Source organism: Lissotriton vulgaris, chromosome 10 (assembly GCF_964263255.1).
Source record: "Lissotriton vulgaris chromosome 10, aLisVul1.2, whole genome shotgun sequence".
Taxonomy (NCBI): Eukaryota; Metazoa; Chordata; class Amphibia; order Caudata; family Salamandridae; genus Lissotriton; species Lissotriton vulgaris.
This window is the reverse complement of record NC_141698.1, coordinates 17,266,388-17,284,352: the sequence shown is the minus strand read 5'-3', so window position 1 is coordinate 17,284,352 and position 17,965 is coordinate 17,266,388. Positions and strand designations below refer to the sequence as shown.

The following is a 17,965-nucleotide window of genomic DNA, read 5'->3' as shown; positions in this document are numbered from 1 at the left end:
GCATATTATGAACTTCTTAGGAGTTTGCATATAATTCCAAATATTCTTACCAATCAAACATTTTGAATATATGGTCGGACTTTAAGGAAGGCTATTAAATACAGCATTGATCTTTCATCTTATAATGGGGGAGGGGACATTAACCCTAAATATATCCACAGCTCGGCTTGTGGGGTTGAGTTCCTTAGCGACGGAAGAGCCCGGATGCTATTGGTACTGGTTACATCCAGGGTTGGGTTCTGCTTTTCAAGACTTCTTCGGGTGCAGTTGGGAGAAGGGACTCAGTTTTGCTTTTAAATGGCGTCGTCCACTTTCTAATCGCTCGGCCTTGTCCATCCTGTTAAATCTCTGGAGCATCCTTTGCAGACCGGGCCTTTGGCTTCAGATTAGGACCGTTCTCAGACCAATTCCATCTGTGGTTGGAATGGATTCCCAGGCATTGGTAACCCTTTACTGCCAGATTATCTTGTTACGCACAATCCCATTTTTATTTTCACTACTTTCATTGAGAATATCCTAACTCTTGTTTTGACTCAATCAAACAACAGAAAGTCCATACAGTTCTACTCTGGGAGTTTATGCAAAAGACATGGAAGCCCCCTTGGTAGAAGTGACAAAAAGAAATCAGTCCGGTCGCTTATATGAACCGGGCTAGTCTCGGAGGTAAGCAGTGTCCTGTGCTTTGAAAGTTTTGGAAGATCTGGTAGGTATAAAGAAAATAAAAATAGGGCCCGGGTGGCACTTGTCTTAGGCCATTTCTTGTACAGGTTTTTGGTGGGCAGTCGGCTCTCAGTACGGCTCGACTCTTACTCCTACACGATGGAGGAACAGTTGCAGTCAACAAAAATGGTTGTGCCTCCTACTTAAGTTTGGTCCACAGGCGCTGTTAGCAAATGCTGCGTTCGGTTTAGTAGGTAAGCGGTTGGTTGTTTTCCCCATGTTCTGACTTCCTCACCAACAGTTCTAATGCCACCGCGCTATCCCTAATTTTATAAAGGCTCGCTCAGTCAAACAGCGCAAACAGAACGTCATCAACCTGTGGACCTCCTTAGCGATACCGCTGCTAATACTGTCGCGTTTGTATTTGCAAGTCTATGACTTCCCCAATTAGTCTTTATTTATCTATTAATTTACTTGTTATATTTCTTTTAGGATGTTGATATTGATTGATTATTGGTAATCACTGTTCTTTATCCCATTGTCAATGCCGTAACCTCTATCGTAATTCCACGTATCACAACCATTTATTCGCTATTTTAATTACCACCTATGTACTCCTTTCTTTTATTTCCACTGAAACTGCCAATACAAAACACTTTTGAAATAAAAAAAAATGCTTGCTCAGTCTGCCAAAGCGCTTGGCTACCATTTTTAAGTCTGGCCTTGAGACAGCCGCCGTACACGCTTTGCCAATGTCATGTAATACTAATCATAAATACAAATATATGCATATATTCATACATGGATGGACTTCGAATCAACCCTCTTCATCCATTAGTCTGTTTAAATGTCATTCACATTTGGCTTCCATCCACCACAGCACTCCGCATGGGGTCGTGGGTCCGCCCACTGCAGCCATTGGTTGTCTTGCACTGTGAGTGACACCTGTTGTACACACTGGCCTAAAAAGAAGTGTACTTCAGTGGCAGGGCTGGGGGGGATGCTTTCCTTTGCCTATGCTTATTTTTTTTCCATTCTCTATCCTTATTTATTTTTTTAGTCATCATTGTGTTTTTAAAATAGTTCTTCAGGTCACAGTAATTCAAAGCCAATAGTACCTTTTGCTGCTGCGTTGAACTCATTATGTGTATGAGGGAAGCGTTCTCTGCTGCTTGGAGGTACCTGTTCTGTGTGTGAGGGAAGCTTTCACTGCCGCTTCGGTATAGGTTATCGAAAGTGAGTGCGAACGTTAAGGAAAAATAAGTGTAACTGTAATTTGGAGTTAGAGTAGGGGCGGAGGAATGTTAAAATCATGCATGCTATGCTGCAATGTGTTGATGGAAATCACACACCATTACCCTTGTGAAGTAAAAATGTAGCTCAGGCCTACTTTCAAGTATTCAGCAGGCAAACTCAATTCCTGCTGCATGCTTGTCAATTGGGAAGCAGAATAATGGATAGATGGATAAATGAATGAAGACTGCGTCGCTTAGCGTTGATTGGCCTGGTGGTGGTCGATTGTGTCTCCTGCAGCGCCGCTATGTGCCTAAGTTTGCCTGTAGGCAGCTGATGGAGATGGCTTCATATCCTACACCTGCCCTAATCTTCTCTCTCCCTTCTGTCCCTCAGAGATCCGTGTCCAGCTGGCCGAGCAGCTCAGGTGCCTGGACGTCCAGGTGGACATTCGCCAGCAGCTCCTGCAGGACTTGTCTGAGTTCCTGCGTCGCAAGGCTGAGATAGAGCTGGAATACTCGCGCGGCCTGGAGAAGCTGAGCGACCGTTTCTCCTCCAAGATCCGCAACTCCAGGGAGCACCAGAACTTCAGGTGAGAGAATTGGGGCAGAGGCTGGACCCAGAATGTAGTTGTTGCAGCCGAAGTAGAATCCCCTGAATTCCCTATCCGGGTGATGATTTTACTGTAGACCAAGGTGGAAATCCAATGGACTCATCCTGGCTGACCTTTTGGAAGCTTGGTGGCCCAGTGAGTTAGATGGTTTTGGAAGATTTCAGCTGGTGTTTTGGGTTCTGGGGCCTGTTTTGTGATAGATGTCAACAAGGCAGCCTGATCTTCAAGAGTTGAGTTGAGAGGACAAGGTTGAATTGAAAAGTGATAGTGGTATCGTCTTTGTAGAGTGGATCGAAGTAGCCAAACAAAGAGCCTTCCTGGGGGTGACGTGAGGGTGAGAGTGAAGAGGAAGGATGAGGTGGCCATCACATGTGCAGGTGAAGTTGGGGAATCAGATGAGCAAGATATGAAGGACGAGAGCCATCTGCGTTCATTTCGTTGGAGAAAAAACTGTGGGCGTTAGTTTACACTGCGTAGAGAGCAGACGGCGATTACCGTAGCTCTGTGAGGAGGGTCGAAAGCTACTGAGAGAACGAGAAGAGTTAGAAGCGAATTGTCAAGGACAGAGGTCATTCAGTAGGTCCAGCCATGGTGCAGTGGAGTGCACCGAGCCCGGGTAGGACGGGAGGTACTCAGCACCGAATGATCTTGAGTGAGACGGTTTAAGACCGAACGCTGAGCTATTTTCCTATTTAAGGTAGTGAGGAGACTGGGAAAGTTATGGCAGAGGATGTGTCATTGGAAGTTGAGTAGGGCATGGTGGTGTCTGGAAGAAGAGGAACCATCAGAAGGGCAGTCTGGAGACGGGTGATGGTTGGCAGAGGATAAACCTTCGTCCATGGTAGGGCACAGACTTCAGCGCTCCTGGAACAGGAAGGGCAGGAGCCAGTGAGCAGGACACGGGTGAAGACTTTAGGGAGGCTGCATAGAACCGCAGTGATTGCTCCGCTGTTTCATGATTTTGGCTTTAAAAGGAGCCTATGGGGCCCCGGTGAGCAGGATGCCCTGTGCGTGTGATAGAAACGAGCGCGTTGGGAACGACTGGAGCTCCATCAGCGGTTGGTTGGTGGGTGGGATGAAGAAGACGGGGACCAGACAGGGGAAAAGAGGAGAGAAGTCAGAGTAAGGGCTGGGATAACTGTACATGGGGGCAGACCGAGAGACCCATTGATAGTACTAGCTAGGTATTCGGTGAGAGAGGCAGAGGGACGTAAGGAGGTCTTCGTTGTGGGCAGAGTTTGTCGCCTCATGGAAGCGCATGATGGGGAAGAAATGACAAACTTCTCGCAAACGTCATTGAGCAGTAGGAGATACCTCCAGTAAGCCTCTTTCTAATGGCAAGAAGTAAAAAATTCGGATTCTTCACATCTGAAAACCAGTTCTTTGCGGAATGCCCTATTGATGAGCTAGTCGGATGTTTTTCCATTCTGTGACCATCATCCATTGGTTGCGGATCACAGCCATCCTGTTGGCGTGGTCCCTTCTCCTGAAGCTGCCTTGCTTATTTTTTTGTTAGCATTTTGAACCATAAGGGGGAAGAGAGAGAGAGAGAGAGAGAGAGAGAGACCCAGAGAGAGAGACCCAGAGAGAGAGACCCAGAGAGAGAGACCCAGAGAGAGAGACCCAGACCCATGACTGTGGTGATCCATGCGGGCATTCTATCGCTCCTCCATCCAGCTGAATACATTTGCAAGACCTTCACGTCTCCCTGCATGTTTTCTGGCTGCTCAGAGTCCTTCTGTTTACAGTAAAAGGAGCGGGAGAAGAGAGGAAGGAAAGGACTCCTGCCCTCTTTTTCAGTTCAAGCGGGTTTGGCTGGGTGTCGTGGTTGCCTCTTAATCAACTTCCAATCTTCAATAGTCGCACTGTGGCCACAAGGGTTGTAGGCCCACTAAGGCCAGCTTGGGAATAGGGATAACACTCTCTCTTCTAAAAATGGTAAGATTGGCCAAATAAATGTTCCTTCAGGTCTTTTTGGATCAAGAAGGCAATCTCGACCTTCCTAGTCCTGAAACTGAGTCCCTCCTGGACGGAGCTGCTAGAACCTTGACTTATTGGCAGAGGCCGGAGAGGGCTTTGCTGCTGCAGAGACCCTGTCTGCTTTCAAAGCGGCAGTGCCGAGAAGCCTGATTGGCCTGGTAGCTGTGACGTCCAGGGAGACCAGGAGGCCGAGGCCTTCAGTAGACGCGGCTCCTTCGCCTGCCCATTCCTTTAGCCCTCTGTCCTCTGGATGAGTGAGCGGGAGCTGAAGCGACCTTTCTTCCTTATTTGCTGGAATCAAACTCTGCAAAAGCTCCGTTGTGGTTTTCAAACAAGTGCCGTTAAGTTAAATTGGCCCTTCAGTTGCACCGTACTGCCCAAAAATGTAGACCCTTTGCAGCAATTCTACAGACGACGGGGTGAAGTCCTTCCCGCACTGACTCTCTGCAAACGGAGAAGGGAAGAGTCAAACCTCCACCCTGTGTCCGACCACATGTGCTAAACTGATCACCAAGAGGCCTCTTCTCCCAGAAGGAGACCTTTGACCTTCTTCCACCCTTTGCACCACAATGACCCAATCAGCATGCTGGATCTCAGAGAGCCCTCATTGGATACAACCTTCCTGCTTCATTCTCCAGTGATGACTGAGCTCCAGAACAAAGGCTGTTTCCTACTGCACCTCAGTTAATTGTTAACTCTCAACCCAACTTTACCAGTCTTAGTGAATACAACCCTGTTGACTCTCAGTAATGTTTCTGATCATAAGTCAACATTTGATAACTTAAACTGCTCTTTTAATGGTTGTTTCCATTGAACTGCAGTAAAATGCTTAAAACCAGTTTGCTCCATTTAGCTGTTATGGCTTTTGTTGTGTAATACGTTTTCCCTTTTTAATAAACTTGATCTGTTTATTGCATAATGTATTGTTTTAGCTGTGTTGCATATATCAATTGTTAACCCCTGCCCTTTCCCACAAATTCGGCCCCTCTCCCAAAGTGAGCCTTGAGCTCGGCCCCTGCTACCAGACAGTGAAACAAGGACCCTTTGAAGAGCTCTTCGGTCTGTCCCTGTGCTGCCTGCCTGGCCAGGGAGTTATAGAGGCTGCTCCACAGCATACATGAAGGTTCTCTGCCATCCTCTTGCTTCCGCAAAAGAGGGGGCTTCTGACACAAAGTTTTCAACTCCAAATGTGATTCTTGTGACACTGCATCTGAAAAGGAGTATTTTTGCTGTGGCGTGTCAGTGTTGCGGACTCAGCCGTGACTGTGTACCACGCATGTCTCTTCCTTCCTGTTTAACTTCTCTGTTGGGGTTGGCCTGTTGTTCCTCTTTCGACCAAAAGTGCAGATAAACCTTCTCCCTCGGCCCTCTAGCTCCAGAGGAGAGTTTTCAATCTCACAGGCCTGTCCCTAAACAGTACTTAAATACGCACCTAAGTAGAGTACACAATGCCCAAAGCACACCTCGGTGTTTACGGGGAAGCCCAGATTCTTCGTTGGTGCACCCAACAAGGAGATGCTAGGCCTCGTCTGTCCTGCGTCCACAGTCGCGACAGCACCGGCTTTGAGGTTCGACGTCAACGCCCTCAGTTCTGGCCATGCCACAGAAATTTACAGCTAACCATGGGGTGTAACTTCCTTCTCTGCTCTTGACCTCTGTGTCCTGCGCTGGGGTGGGGTGGGGGGGGGGGACAGGAAGAAGTACCACCAACTCAGGCCATCTCATAAAATAACTTGCTACAGAAATACAGCAAGCACCCCACCTGAACAAGAGTCGAAAGCAAACCACGCACTCATCTCCTGCTTCGGGCACTCAAGAGTGGAGGCCTTTACTTATTAAGGATGGCTGGACTTGCACGTTTCCACACTGACCCTGAAGCAGTTGTTGTGCTGTCGGTATCTCACAATGCCCCCCTGAGTCCCAGATCCCGGGGTGTGGCGGCTGCCATGCATGAAGTTGAACCGGCCCATGCCTATCCGCAGGGGGTCTCCTCAGCCCATGATAACTTTACCAGCACTTACCCTGGCTAGTATAATAACTGCTTTTTTCGATTATGGAGCACATGGTCTAGATCCGCATGTGGTGCTCCTGGTTCTGGTGTCAATGGACTGGGACTGGACCAGCGTGCCCCTGTTTGCTTTACAATGTGGTCTGGACTGTTCCCATGAGGCACAGGGTCAAGACTGATTTGCATATGGCTGGGTCTAAACTGGGGTGGCATGGTGAGCAAAAGAACGATGGATTTAACCCAGGTCTTTTGACTGGGGGTGAATGTATGATTTATTCAGCATTCCCTCCTTTTGTTTGCATAGCACCCTGTGTGCTTGTTAGCACTTTGGACGATCACACTGACCAGCATTACTTCGAGTCTACAAGGAGACTATTGCATCCCAGAGAGAGTCAAGATTCAGGGTTGCAAAGAATATTTAGTCATCGAATCCAGAACATTATTAGACGCGTACATTCTAATGTTCATTCTTTATTTCTTTACTTAACTTTAAAATAGGAACAGGGACACTACCAACACGTTTCATCCCAAAACATAATCTTCTTCAGGGCAAAACAAGGGTATTATCGGCCTGATATTGCCAGGTTGCGGGTGTATGAGAACACTTCTGAACAATCAATAACACAAGTCTTGAAGTATGTTTCAAGTGCCCATCAGACGTGTTTTTCTGCAAAAAAACTTTTGACGCCCTTGGTGTGTTACAAACACATGACCTCGAATCTTGGGTCGGTCAGAGAGAGAACAAGGATGGTGGGTAGAGAGCCAGCAGACTTTATTTGGGAGGTGAGTGTCTAAAGAGAGGGCAGCAGGGTCATTCACACCCTCCCTTCTGTCTCTCCTTCCCTCCCCAGGAAGGACCAGAACCTGTTGTCTCCAGTGAATTGCTGGTATATGATCTTGAACCAGACCCGGCAGGAGAGCCGGGACCACGGGGCCCTGAGTGAGGTCTACACTGGCTTCCTCACCCAACGTCTGACGCACATCGGCGAGGACGTTGCACGCCTGTCCAAGAAGGTAAGCTGTACCTACACCTGTACTCTTCAGACTTTAATTCACTGACTATTGCAGAACTGGTGAATGTTTGCTGGTGCACTTAGGCCTCTGAACTTCCAAAAAGTAGGCAACACCTTCTCTTAAATGTATTTTGTTCCCCCTGGAAGCACCTATTCTTCTTTTCTTTTGCAAGGGATATCTTGTTTTTCATTATCCCCTGCAGAGCATCTTTTTTCAGGTTCCCTTTCAGAGCTGGCCTTAGTTTTTCCCTGCTCCCATGCAGAGCACATGTCCTTGTTTTCCCTTGTTGTCTTGCATGGCTGCTCCTCCTGTTTTCCCTTGTTCTTCTGCAGAATCTCTTCTTGTTTTCGTTTTTTTCTGCATGACACTCCTTTTCAAATCCCCTTGTCCCCCCTGCTGAGGGCTCATCTTTGCTTTTGCTCCCATGTGGGGCTCCTCCTACTGCTTCTCTCTGTTCCCCAGAGCTTACATCATTGCATCCTTTCTCCTGCAGAGTAAAGATGTGGGGCTGCAGATGCAGGAGGAGCTGCTGAAGACCATCTCGGAGGTCCAGGCCGTAAGTACCAGAGAAGTCTGTCTTTTGGACAGTCCCCCACCCGCCCCCAACCTCTTTTAGACCATCATTGTGAGAATTGCAGTTCTCCCTCCTACTCTCGGAAATCATACCAATTGTACAGGGGTGTGGAATTTTATAAAATATCTACTTGTCCAAGGGACAAAAAGCCTCAGAAATCTACTTGTCCTGTTAAAAAAAAAATCATATGTTCCTATTTTTGCCTTGCGGTGAGGTGGCACATGATTTGGTTCTTAGTTACCACGTTTGCTTTCATTAAAATGTCAAACTATATTGCTCTATACATTTTGCAGTCTGAATTCAGCAATGTTATTGGTCTGTACCTTGCAGGGACTTATTTTCCTTTATTTTGGGTGTGGATACTATAAGAGCCTCAGCAGGTGTAAACTTTGCTTCGTCTGTTGCAGAAAAGTTGAGAAATTGATGGAGCAGATTGTAAATGAACCTAGTTTTACAAGATTTATAAAATTGTGCAAAAAGAACACCCACAATTTGAACTATCCTAAAAGGGAGTGAGTGAATAGATTTAACAATTTCACTGACTCCCGTAACTTCTCATACCTGTAGCTGGTTTTTCAAGCTTGTGTTGGTTTAGGTAAACTATTCACTGGTAATTGCCGGACATGGAGCTGACTAAAATCTTAAAAAAGATTGTTAATGCCGCACATCTATTCTGACCAGAGCCCTGCTTTTTTCCATAATGGTTCTACTCCCGTTTCAATGATTATGGTTTCTGAAAAAGTTATTGAGAAGTAAGGGGCAGCGCGACCTCCCTCCAGTAGTTCAATATCCCCATCTGTCTTTTATTGACATTTTTTGCGCTTAGCCAAAATAGTGATTGTGGTCATTTGTGTTATAGCCTGTGAAAATAAAGGTTGACTCTAAAATAAAGGTCACTTGTTTGTCTAATTCTATTTTAGACTTTCAGAGTCTCTGATCATCAGTGTCCTTGTTCTCCAGGGTTTAGATTTGCTTGGAAGGTCTCCAATATCAAGTGAGGTGAAAAATTGAACAATCTCTTATGTAGATCATTTTGATAGGATGGTCTTCTGTTTGTGGCGGGCGTTGTGGTTTTATTCGTATTTCGTTTGTCCTTGAATACCTTTGATGCACAATTTATAAATAGTTTGATTGTTGTCTGGTGGGATTGAAAATTGTGCAGCGTCAGCTGCTTTCAAAACAAATGGAGGCCTTTGACTGTGTTTTCCTATCTAACACCTGGTTGATCAGATCAAAGTTCCTCCGTCACTTCAGTCTGTTCTTTCGGAGTGTACAATGTGAAGGTTAGAAGCGTTCCTTTAATCTCTTTCTATCAGCCCGGTGTATCGCTGTTAGATGTCTTGACAATCATAATATTTTTGCCCCCTTCGAAGATGAGCTAGTAGCGGTCTCTCTTTCTTAGCACTAGCTTAAAAAATCATGTGAAGGCCTGGCTTTTTAGACCCAGATAGACATATTTATATAACTCGAACGCTAGTGTAGAACATTTCATTGATGCAATCAATCTTCATGAATTCTGTTGCCTCAATGTTGGTTTTATGTAATTGTACACAATCACTCTCCAGGCAGCCACAATAGTTACACTTTTTTCTGTGTGATCTGGTCATGTGGAACCTTGATTTTGATTTAAATAACTCTTAGTTTGCTTGATTTTAAGGTAGTTTGAGTTCAGCAATGTTTGAATCCTTTTGCTTAATATAAATACCTGATCTGCTCTGGTCTTGACGTGGGTTCACCTGCCGGGGGATACTCCCATACTGAGGAGAAGTACGTTAAATTTCCAAGGACATGTTACTTATCATTGACACCCCCTCATCCCCCCATCCTACCAATATTAAAGACAAATGAGTCTATATTTGTTTGATCAGATTTAGCTTGGAGATCATCCATTAGATTTGGATGAAATACCTTGGAGACGGGTTTAATCCTAGATCCCATGACTTACCCACATTCCGTATGATGCCATTGCTTTACGTTTCAGCCCGGATGAAGTCTTGTTTTACATAAACAGACATAACACGTGTTGGCAAGGAGCTGTATTGTTGGCAAGGAGTGATATTTCTGATGGAGAACATTATTGACAAAGGCAATGTGAAAAGGAAGCCGGGATGTCTGAATGGACGTTTTACATATAACTATACTCATTTAGACTCATTGAGGGCTTGGAGAATGTATGCATCTATTAGATTTAGTCCGGGGATGTTCCAGGATAATCGTTGATATTTAGTTTGGAGACAAACAATGACATTGAAGGCTTGATTTAGATCTCGTGGGTGGGCTAATCCGTCACAACGTCTGCCCAAATATAAATCCCATTATATCCTATGGGATTCATATTTCGGCAGACAGGATATCCCTCACCGTTTTGATGGAGTAACCTGCCCGCCGAGATCTTAATTGGGTCCTTAGTCTGGATACGGTGAGAGTGATCTAGACTAGATATTCTGTGAGATTCCTTCCATTGATGTTCTGTGTCATTTAGTCCGGAGATGCGTGATAAGAATTAGTCCAGGGATGTGATGCGAGACTCCATGATGATCAATGAGGTTTCCCTTCTCTTCATTTTTCCTTTTTCCTCCCCTGTGGCCCAGGCCATGAAGACGTACCAGCAGTACCACAGCGAGAGCCTGTATGCCGAGCACAAGTTGAAGGAGGCAGAGAAGCAGGAGGAGAAACGAACGGGGAAGCCTGTGGACCACACCATCAGCCTCGAGAACCGCGCTCAGAGGCGGAGCTCCCTGAAAAAGGGGGAGAAGCTGGTGGAAAAGGTAAGTCGACCAGATATCAACGACGGATTAGAAGTGGTCAAGGCGGACGAGGGGTGCTCTGTGCTGACCTTCACGTGGAGGAGCCATTAGGGAGAGACTCTGGAGATATTCCAGATGGACTTGATATTATTTTTGGAATTCGATTGAAAGGGAGAAAGCAACCTATTGAGTATTGAACACATTGAAAAGATGTTAGAGTCAACCTATTGATGATTGATAGCTTAGAGAGTGAGCTATTTATGTGAGTGACCAGTGAGAGAGTAAGGGAGGGTTTTTGTTGTTGATAGGTTAAGTAATGAGGAAGTTGAAAATATTGATTGTTGATTGATGTAGTTTCCCGTTGGTGTGTAGAATGTGCAAACAAAGGCAGCGATTTCCTGTTGGTGTTGCAAGCGATATAGACGTCTCTTAATTGTTTGGAGTAAGATAGGAAACTGAACACCGAAATGTGGCAATGCATACTCCACCAAAAAAGAGTGATACCCTGATTGCCTGTGTCATTGCTGTCAAAGGATTCTCAGCCCCAGTGTTACCGTCTTACTCCAAAATTGTAGTTTCCAGTGGTGGACTACACAAGTGAAATTTGCACACAAGGATGAAATTACATTCCTGCTGCTTTTTCAGAGGCCACCTTCCTGCCCTTTTCTCACCTTGACGCCTAGAGGCACTCGCCATTGGTTCTTGGTTAGTGCTGGGTTTTTGTGAATTGTATTGTTTTAACTCATTTATATAAATGCCTCACAAGTTATCTGCTAGTCTTTGTGTCATTGGGTTAATCGTTTGATTTCTCTGCACCTTGTGGCCCCCCTCATTTCATGAGTGTTCTCACTCTTCCTGCAGAGGCAGACCAAGTACCTGGAGAACAAGATGAAATGCACAAAGGCGCGGAACGACTACCTCCTGAACCTGAACGCCGTCAACGCCACCATGAACAATTACTACATCCATGACGTGGCCGACCTCATCGACGTGAGTAATGGAGGTACAGGACCCCTTGGTAGGAAAGTAGCGAGAGAAAAGACGAGGGAGACAAAAAAGTGGGGAAACTCAACACACTCCCTGGAGGGGAAACCGGGGTGAAGGTAAACATGGCACCGGGGTGGGGGGGCCCTCTCCTATAAACTCCATAGGAATTAATGTTAAAATAAATTAAAATATTTAAAATAGATAAAACAATATATTAAATATAAATTAAATTAGCCAATATATAAATATATACATGTTTATTATTTAAGTATAAAACATTTAATAAACTTTTCTGACATTTTAAAAATAATGTAACAATATATTTTATTAAAAAATGATGATATTAATTTTAATGAATTATATACATCATTTTGAATAATTAATAACGCATATTGAAAGCAAATCTTTAGGCAGGAATTTATATTTTAATTTAAACTTCAGAATTTCCACTGATTAAAGTTTGATTCAAATTCATTTAATAGTGCTATTGCATGCATTAATTTTGTTCTATATTTAAATGTATGCAATTAATTTAAATTAATATTTAACATAAAAGTAGTTGTAATATTCATTTTCAAAATAAATACATTTTGTTTCCCTATACTTTGCCATGTGCAGATCTCCGTCCCGACTGCGGAGTCTCCCTATGGTACGGTATAGAGAAAATAGTCACGTTGAAGATTAGATTTTAGCAAGACGGAGGAATCAACAATCAAGGCAACATTACTGGCTGAGAAAATGCAAGCAATGGCTTGTGATCGAGCCGCCTCTTTTGGCTGAGAGACCTCCCCTCAAACATGTGTACGGTCCGGCTGCTTCTGTGGGCTCCGGGCAGGAAGTTCAGACTAGATCTAAAGTAAAAAGGAATTTATTTGTTTGTGAGAGCATTGTTTTTTTAATGATTTTGGTATCCAAACTCCAAATGTTGTCATAGCCAAAAACCTTTTCTTTCACAAGGCCTCACTTCTCAAAGGGGCTGGAGGCAAAGCTCTGGGGTCTAATGCATTGATGACTCTGTTGAGGGGTAGATGGAATATGAACAGTGAGGGGGTCAGTAGGTAAGGAGAGGAGGAGGAAGGGAGTAATTTTTAAAGCAGGCAATACACAAAGGGTTTTTAGTGCTAAACGGATCCGGACCAGGGCGGCCATCAGCCTAAGGGGATGTCTTGGGTATCGCTGCCGTGTATGAAGCTGGAAAGTGAATAAAATTTCAGTAACTTTTAGCAGGAGCGCAGAGCCAATATTGATCTTATATAAAAAAAAATGCGATCAAAGTTGTATTTGAGAGATCCATTTGCAGTTTTCATTGTGGAAGCCGTAAGGTCTTATAGGAATTTTGGCGCTTCACGTGATCTTAGACCATGGAGCGCGGATGAAGTCCAAAGAGTTAATACCATTCTGTGGCTCTTCTGCAGTAACTAGCCGACACGGTACACGTTGTCTCGCATGTGGGTGAGGAGGGCCAGGCTACAGAGGGCTGCCCTGCATTGCCACAGAGGTCATTTTCTTTTTCGGGGACTCCTCTGAAGAGGCAGAGAGGATCACAGAGGTCCTTGTCATGATTTTCTTGAACCCCAAAATCTTTCAGCGCCTTTCCAGATGCAACATAAGTATATTTTATGTATTGTTATCCACTGATGGGCTCTACCTGAAGCTTTACAAATTATTAAAAGTAGGAATCACTCTTATAGTGTGTGGTGTGACCTGAGGTTTGGTGTGTCCCTCCAAGTTGGTGGTCACTCATAATCCTTTGGGACAGAAACGCTCCAATGTGATTCTGGCTATTTCAATCGAGATATTAGGGTTTTGAGCTGCGTAGTTGTGTCCGGGAGGAACAGTTATATCTGCAATAAGTCTATTTCTGGTTACATCCAGGGGTTCTAAGTTTTAGAAATGGAGTGAGGGAGAAGCAGAATCTCATAGCGCCTCCACATGGTATAAAGATAGAATGACAGAGAGGCCAGTTGAGGAGCGTTTGGTGTCCCATGCGGTGAAGAAAGTTCCCATCGAGTATTCAGAGAATTGCCAGAGTCCAGAAGAGAAGAGAATTCTGAAGCAAAGACGATGAAAAGGAGCTGGGTGGAGTTTTGGAGCAAGCGATTATGGGAGAAGAGAGAGTACCAGAGTGGAGGACATGGGTGGTAATGCTGAGGCATCAGTGGTAGTTTGTAGTGATTGAGAGAAGAGGGAGGACAACCGTGGATTCGTAGGCAGGGGGAATACTGTTGTAGAAAGAGAGAGGTTTAAAAGGGATCAAGGGTGGTGGAAAAAGGAGCTTCATGAGTACAGCTGAGGAGGCCATCCGGTGGAATAGTTTCATTTATCTCTGTGAAGAAGAAAGTGGCAGATGCGAAGGTCTTCGAAGAAGAGGAAGTAGCCACGGGGCGCGGGGAAAAGGAACAACCGTGGTCCGTGTTTCAGATAATTCTATGATGAAGTTAGAAGCCGTTGGTGAGGAAGAAGAAGGGTGAACATGATGAGTAATTTGTGGTTAAGAAGTAGATAAAATAAGGCAAAGATGAGTAAGAATGAATGAGTGCAAAGAAACCAGCTTTCTAAGAATGTCCATGGGTGAAGTGAAAGTAGAGGAGCGGGGTGGAAAGCTCTCAGACATCCCCTCCGTTGAGGCCTCTTCCCCTGGTATACCTGACCAAACACGCTTCTTCTGGAAAATTCTGCTCAAGTAAAAAAGTTATCATAATAAAAAAATAATTGTCCCACAAGATTATCCTCTATAGTTCAACCTGGAGCCTTCTGCCCCCTAAGTTCTAAAAAGGACACTAAATTGACTTTGGCAGATATGTCATTGATACCCTTCCTGACACCACAGGGAACAGTTATACTTTTAGTTTGTAAAATGTTGAAAGTGGGATGTGCTTTATCAAAAATTGGGTCATTTAATGTTCCTTTGCAGCAGAACTATTGTTAAAGGTGAGTAAGTTGTTCTTTTGTCACAGCTGTTCACTGTGACTTCTCTTTCTCAAACCACCAGTCTTTCTTTGAGATACTCTTTTTGCAAATGTTGCCCTTTTAGTGCTTCTCGCAGAACAACTAGGTATTCAGTGTATTTATCCAGAGCAGCTCTTCCTACATGGGCTGTGGAGGGATGTGTCTGCTCTCGCACCGACTGTCGGCGGGCTCATGAGTTCTGCTTCTTGTGACTATGCACAGATACTCCTAACCCTGGGGCAGGTGCCATCTGTGTTTGGGGCAGAGGGTTGAAGATGCCTCTTGGTGTCTTGTTCAAAAGCTCCCCTCTGGGGGCTGACCCATCGGCCTCGCCTCTGCTGAGAGTGAAAGATTTGCTCTGAAACCGCAGGGCTCGCTTCCTGGCAGAGGACAGGAAGCCCGGGGGGAAGTGGGCACAAGATTAAGACTGGGTGAGAAACATTGCACATCCACTCGCTGTTGCAGTAACATACGCTGGAAGTCTTAAAAAAGCTCGGAGGTCCAGAGTGAACCTGCACTGAAATGCAGGCAAAATTGCAAATGTCCTGCATAAGTGGCTAAAAACAGTGTTGTCCAGCTGAAGGACTGACCTTGAGGGGCTGGAGGGCTGGCAGCCTCATGCCACCCAGCCTGAAAACTGTGACTTCAGTCCTTCGACCTTGTGGTTATGAAGGAGAATCCCCCCCAATAACTAAATGGAGTGGCTTAAACTCATTTGGCTAGCTCGTGCGCTCGGTGCATTATGGGTTAGGTATTAAAACATTTTTCAGGCTGCTCTTAGCTCCCATCCAACCTGTGAAGAAGGTGGCATTAAGGGTCTGGCGGAGCCACTTCTGTTCTGCTCAAAAACCTGCTTGCATCATAAGTTCCAGGGCTCAGGGAAAGGGTTATTCGTCTGTCGCACAACAACAGTTTGCTGTGTCCAGTCCCAGCTCTGCTGTGGCCTCCAGTGAGGGGTCCTCTTCTACCAAATGTCAACAACTCGCTGTGCCTAATTAGAAGTTCTTCTTATTACTGTTAGTCAATAGCTTGATGTGCCTAACGCTGGCTCCTCTGAGCCGTCAGTGAGGGCCCTCTTAAACTATGTAACCAGCTCGCTACACCGAATGCCAAGCCCCTCTGCTGCCAGTATGTTTATTTTTGCCATCACTGAGGTTCTCTCGGCATTTAAGCGCATGTAATTGTATAGTGAGTGGGAGGCGCTGCTCTCACTGGCAGAGTATGTGTCTCTGTGGTCAGTGATGCCCTATCCTTCTGTGGGGACTGGAGGTGGGCTTCAGTTTGGTTTGGGGTGGTGGCTGTATGAGTCTGTCTCGGTGATCAGTGGCTGGCACTTCTCTATCATCATGGTCAGTATATTCCTCTGATGGGCAGTGTCCTGTCTCTTAAGGTCAGTATGTGCCTGTGGTCAGTAAGAGTCTGGGGTCAGGGTTGCCAGCCATAGTTCAATGTGGGCTGTGGGTGTCCTTTAATTTGTGTGTCAGGTTGGTTGTGTGTGTTTGTGTGTCTCGGTGATCAGTTACTGATCAGTGTATGCCTGGGATCTGTGGTGCCCTCTCTCTTGAGCTCAATGTTGGAAACCCGTCTTCTGGTCCCTGTCCGTATATTTCTATATCTCTATGGCGTGTGACGGGGGTCCCCGTCTCCTATCGCCAGTCAATGACAGACCCTGTGTCCTCTTCTCTCCCCCTTGCAGTGCTGCGACCTTGGCTTCCACCTGTCCCTGGGCAGGACCCTGAAGGCCTACCTGTCCGCCGAGTCCCGCGTCCAGTCATCACGTCAGGAGGGTCTACACGCCATCGAACAGGCCGTGGAGAGCCTCGACCCCCAGGGAGACAAGCTGAAGATCATGGAGGCCAGCAGCACCGCCTTCTGTCCGCCCACCAAGTTCGAATACCAGCCCCACGAGGGGGATGAGGTTTGTCCGTCACCTCCTCTGCTGCAAAAGAGGTGTCTGGGAGTAGTGTGGGGCCTTGTAAAGCTGGGCAGGGCCACCCATGGCCTCCACGTTAGGGGTGTCCGTGTGGTGTGGGGAGAAACTTAGAAGTGGACGGGCTGTCCCTGACTATCACAACAGGATCCCTCCATGGCTGTGGGGAGGACATGGAACACCAAGGGTCATCCCCTAATATAGTTTTTAATCTTTCCCATCCACCCCACCAATAAAGGGCTACCTCGGGAGTGGATGAGGAATATTTATTTTTAAAGTTACGCGCCTTATTTAATTGTCTTCATAAGAGCCCCTGGAGTAAGGTCGAGCCCCCCCTGACCTTTAGGAGTCAGGGGGAGCCCGATGATGAAGCATGACACTACTAGGGTGTGTGAGGGTTATAATAGAAAAAGGATCTTTTCCTTTCTCCGCTCCTATTGGAGTGGTGCTTCGGTTTGTGCAGGAATCCTCCCACCACACCTCGGAGCCACCTCCTCTCTTCTCAGCTTTCCAAGAAGCTGAATCCCTGGCTCTTCAAGTAAGCCCTTCGGTGCCAGCCACCCACTGGCTACAAGCCCCTCGATACCCTCAGAGGTGACTAGGGCGCTATAAAAACACTGATTACATAATGTGCAGTTAAGTCGCATAGTCCCACTTCGGCTCCACTCATAGTCTCCTTTTCTCCTAAGGTGTACGAGGTCCGAGTGGAGGCGCTCTTCCGCCATGAAATGATGACTCGCTTCCAGCAGATCCAGTCTCGACTGTCCACCATGAACATCATGACAGAGGAGGTAGGGCTCGCGGCTGTGCATTACAGGCGGCCCGCAGCATGCCGCCCCTAGGGTGTCAATTTCATTATGTGCTATTCCACTGCTCCCCCTGTGTTGGTACTGTGGAAAAAACCAATGCATAGGATAACCCAACGTAACGTGCATTTGTGAAGCGGAGGTGCACCCAGAAGGGTATCTTGGTGCTGAATAACTGATGTTTATTGTTACCCAACTCAATAGTACTCATTTTATCGACCTCAGAAGGATGAAAGGCTGAGTGGAGCTGCCTGGATTTGAACCTCTGACGATGAGGTCAGACCCAAGCCCCTACAGTGGACACATTAGGCCACTAAGCCACCAGACACAGCTTCACGAATGCATAGGGGTCTGGTGTTGCTCCACTGGGACCACTTTAGCCAGCAGCACTTTGCATACTAGGACTTGAAGGCCCACACACAGATTTGGGGAGCGTGAAACTGCAAGTCCCAGCATGCACAGTT

General features: G+C 46.0%; 1 protein-coding gene across 2 annotated transcripts in view; it reads left to right on the top strand.

Moving 5' to 3' along the window:
- Positions 1-17,965, top strand: part of LOC147684339 (rho GTPase-activating protein 4-like) — a 222,074-nt gene that overhangs the window by 118,811 nt on the left and 85,298 nt on the right. For both annotated transcript variants that reach the window (XM_086940241.1, XM_086940240.1), the window contains exons 2-8: positions 2,290-2,485; positions 7,346-7,508; positions 8,002-8,064; positions 10,674-10,850; positions 11,691-11,819; positions 16,462-16,683; positions 17,385-17,486. In XM_086940241.1, the coding sequence (XP_086796367.1) occupies positions 2,290-2,485; positions 7,346-7,508; positions 8,002-8,064; positions 10,674-10,850; positions 11,691-11,819; positions 16,462-16,683; positions 17,385-17,486 (1,052 nt within the window). The remainder of the gene's footprint in view (positions 1-2,289; positions 2,486-7,345; positions 7,509-8,001; positions 8,065-10,673; positions 10,851-11,690; positions 11,820-16,461; positions 16,684-17,384; positions 17,487-17,965) is intronic.